The sequence below is a fragment of the Pseudozyma flocculosa genome (genome assembly GCF_000417875.1).
Source record: "Pseudozyma flocculosa PF-1 unplaced genomic scaffold scaffold00015, whole genome shotgun sequence".
Taxonomy (NCBI): Eukaryota; Fungi; Basidiomycota; class Ustilaginomycetes; order Ustilaginales; family Ustilaginaceae; genus Pseudozyma; species Pseudozyma flocculosa.
The window spans coordinates 406,413-409,370 of NW_006920883.1; the positions used below are offsets into that span (position 1 = coordinate 406,413).

Sequence of the window (2,958 nt, forward strand, 5' to 3'; positions counted from 1 at the left end):
CTCGCGGCAGCGGCAGCCGCTGTTGCCACCGGGAGCGGCCCTGCTCGCTCCACCGACAACACCCACGAGGCCAAGGCAGAGGGAGCGCCTTCATCGGACAGCAGCCTTGCCCTGCCATCTCCGACCGAGGCGGCCAGTGCGCAGTTCCGGCCAACGGCTGAGATCAAAGCCGAGCAGGTCTCGGAATCGACGCCCCCTGCCCCGACCGCCCCGCCGACGCGCGGCCCTTCTTCGCAAGTCGATGCGGCTCCGACGACTTCGCGCATCGGCAGCGTGACGCCCAAGGCCGACGGCATCCAGACGACGCCCGTGACGCTCGTCGACGCCATGCACCACTCGTTTCCATCGACGTCGCCGTCGCATCCGTCGCGGGGCGGGACCGAGCGCACGCCCACGTACGTGACGGCCAACTCTGCGGCCGACGACGGTGATCGTCAGTCGTTTGCCGAGGGACTGCACCAGCAGCAGCGTCGTTCCAGCCTGGGCCTTGTCGGGCAGGACGGTAGCACCGAGATGCGCCAGGCGGCCCACCCGCTGCCCGGCGCCTTCTCCTCGTTCGAGCTGCCAGCGGCAACGGGTCCGTCGCACGAGCCGAGGCAGGCCGAAATGCTGCCCGTCGAGGCCGATGCGATGCAGTTCTACAAACAGCAGATGGCGATGCAGCAGCTGCACCAGCAGCACCAGCAGGCGGTGCCGCCGGTGCCTGGGTCGTTCCCACACGGGTCGTTCCCGCACGGCTACCCGGCCACACCGCAGGCCGTACCCCAGCTGCCCCCTCCGTCGGCGACGACCTGGCAACAACAACCTGGCGGCTCGACGTGGCCGGGCACCGAGGCAAACGCATACGCGTACGCTGCACCGCCGGCAGCGCCCCTGCAGTACCCGGTCGGCCACTTCGGCCTGTATCCTCCGCTTCCGCCGCAGCACGACTCCGTCGACGATCCACACCGCCAGCAGCAGTGATGATGGCACCACCGCGGCGCCGTCCGGTCCGAGCCGCTGTCGATTCGTGGCAGAGGGAGCGCATTCACCTCGCGTCTAGATGGCACCCATGTATTCGAACAATGATACCCCTGCGCCTGCAATCCGTCAACCCGCCCGCGAGGTCGGAAGAGGTGAGCGCTCACTTGTGCGAGCCCTTCTTCATCCTCCTCTTCTTTTCCGACTTGGGCATCTTGGTCTTGCGACGCTCCCGCGCCTCTGCCTTGACTTCCTTTTTGCGCTCCTGTCGATCGACGCACGCCGCCGCAGGGGCAGAGGGGGAAGGGGCGTGAACAGGTGGTGAGCATGGCCGACGTCGCCATCGTCTGCAGGGGGCGAATTGAGCAAGGTCCAGGGGGCAGATCACGCACCTTTTTCGCATCGCGGTCCTCGTGTCGATGCCCTCTCGGTTTCCGCTCGACCCATCCGTCGCCCTCTGCTTTGTCCTCTCCGTCGCCGTCACCGTCAACCTTGCCCTCGCCATCTTCGCTTCCGTCCTCCTCGTCATCATCGTCATCGTCGTCCTCATCCGACGAACCAGATCCGCCCGCCGCGTCTTTCCCGTCCCCTGCCGCGGCACCGGCGTCGGCGGCGGGAGCGGGGTCCGAGGCAGACGGAGTGGGCACGGCGGCCACGTCCATGCCCGTGACGCCGGCGTAGATGAGGCTCGAGATGCCCCCCTTGCGGATCACCTCGACGTCGCGCTCGGGGTCGTAGACCTCGTTGAGCGTGCGAGGGATGTAGGCGGTCTGGAAGACGGTCTCGTCCGACTTGTCGCCGCCCTGCTGCTGCGGTGTGGATGCAAGGGCCGGCGCTGCGGCCGCTCCCGCCTCGCCTGCGTCGCCGGCGGCCCTCTGCGCCGCTGCTACTGCCGGCTGCGACCCCGTCGCCGCTGCCTGCGCCTCTGCCGGCTCGGGCTCGGGCTCCTCGGCCGTCGACGACGCCATGATCTGCGCCAGCAGGTCCATGAGCTCCTCCTCGGTCTCGCCGCGGGCCCGGACGTACTCGCCCGCGGCGCCGTCCTTGAAGCCCTCCATCCAGTTTCCGCTCACCGCTTCGGGCATGTCGGTGGCGGTGGAGGCGGCGACGCTGCGCGTCTCGTGGTCAAAGTCGGCCTCGGTCTTTTCGAGGCCGACCCTTCCGCCGCGCCGCTTGGACGGGTTGTCGGGCTCGCGGATGATGAACTCGAACGTGCGCCGCAGGCCGAGGGTGGGCACGCCGCGCTTGGCAAAGTACTGGTCGACGTGGGTGATGTCGGCGCGGAGGAAGTCGAATGCGCGCGGGTGGTCGTGCTCGACCGACTGCGAGACGTCGATGATCCAGAGGTGGCCAAGGTGGTAGAGGATGTTGTACTCGCTCAGGTCGGCGTGGACCAGGCGGCACTCCTGGTACATGGAGCGCATGGCGGCCACCAGCTCGCGGTAGAGGCGCGACCAGGTGTCGGCGTCGTGGCCAATCATGTCGTCGGCGTCCTTGAGGCGCGGGCTGGCCCAGCCGTCCTGGTCGCCGAGGAACTCCATGACCAGCACGTGGTCGCGCAGCTCGACGGGCTTGGGCGAGCGCATCCCCGCCTGCACCATGCGCTTCAGGTTGCGCGCCTCCTTTTCCGCCCACAGCCGCACCATCTTGCGCGGGTTGTGCCGCGAGTAGCCGTGGCGGAAGCGAAACTCGCCCGAGACGTAGCGGTCGCGGTCCTTGAAGACGAGGATCGACGTCTTGTAGATCTTAAGCGCCAGGCTGCCCTTGACCCCGTCGTCGCCGATGGGAGACGTCGTGGCGTGGTAGACGTTGGCTTCCTTGCCCGTCGACACGCACCCGTTGACGCTCTCGAGCAGCCCGCGGTTGACCATCTTGTACAGGATGACCATGGTCCGCGGATCCAGCACGCCCTCGACAGTCGCCCGGTCCGCCTTGTCCTTGACCCTCACCGCATCGCGCCCTCCCGCCGTCTTTCGCGGGACGGTGCCGTCGACGCTG

At 68.3% G+C, this 2,958-nt stretch overlaps 2 protein-coding genes across 2 annotated transcripts in view; one reads left to right on the top strand and one right to left on the bottom strand.

The window, feature by feature from the left end:
• Positions 1-963, top strand: part of PFL1_04618 (uncharacterized protein) — a gene marked incomplete at both ends in the record, with an annotated part of 4,198 nt that extends 3,235 nt beyond the window's left edge. The window contains one exon of the mRNA XM_007882144.1: positions 76-963. Coding sequence (XP_007880335.1) covers positions 76-963 — 888 coding nt within the window. The remainder of the gene's footprint in view (positions 1-75) is intronic.
• A 160-nt stretch (positions 964-1,123) lies between these two features.
• Positions 1,124-2,958, bottom strand: part of PFL1_04619 (uncharacterized protein) — a gene marked incomplete at both ends in the record, with an annotated part of 2,662 nt that continues 827 nt past the window's right edge. The window contains 2 exons of the mRNA XM_007882145.1: positions 1,124-1,225; positions 1,353-2,930. Coding sequence (XP_007880336.1) covers positions 1,124-1,225; positions 1,353-2,930 — 1,680 coding nt within the window. The remainder of the gene's footprint in view (positions 1,226-1,352; positions 2,931-2,958) is intronic.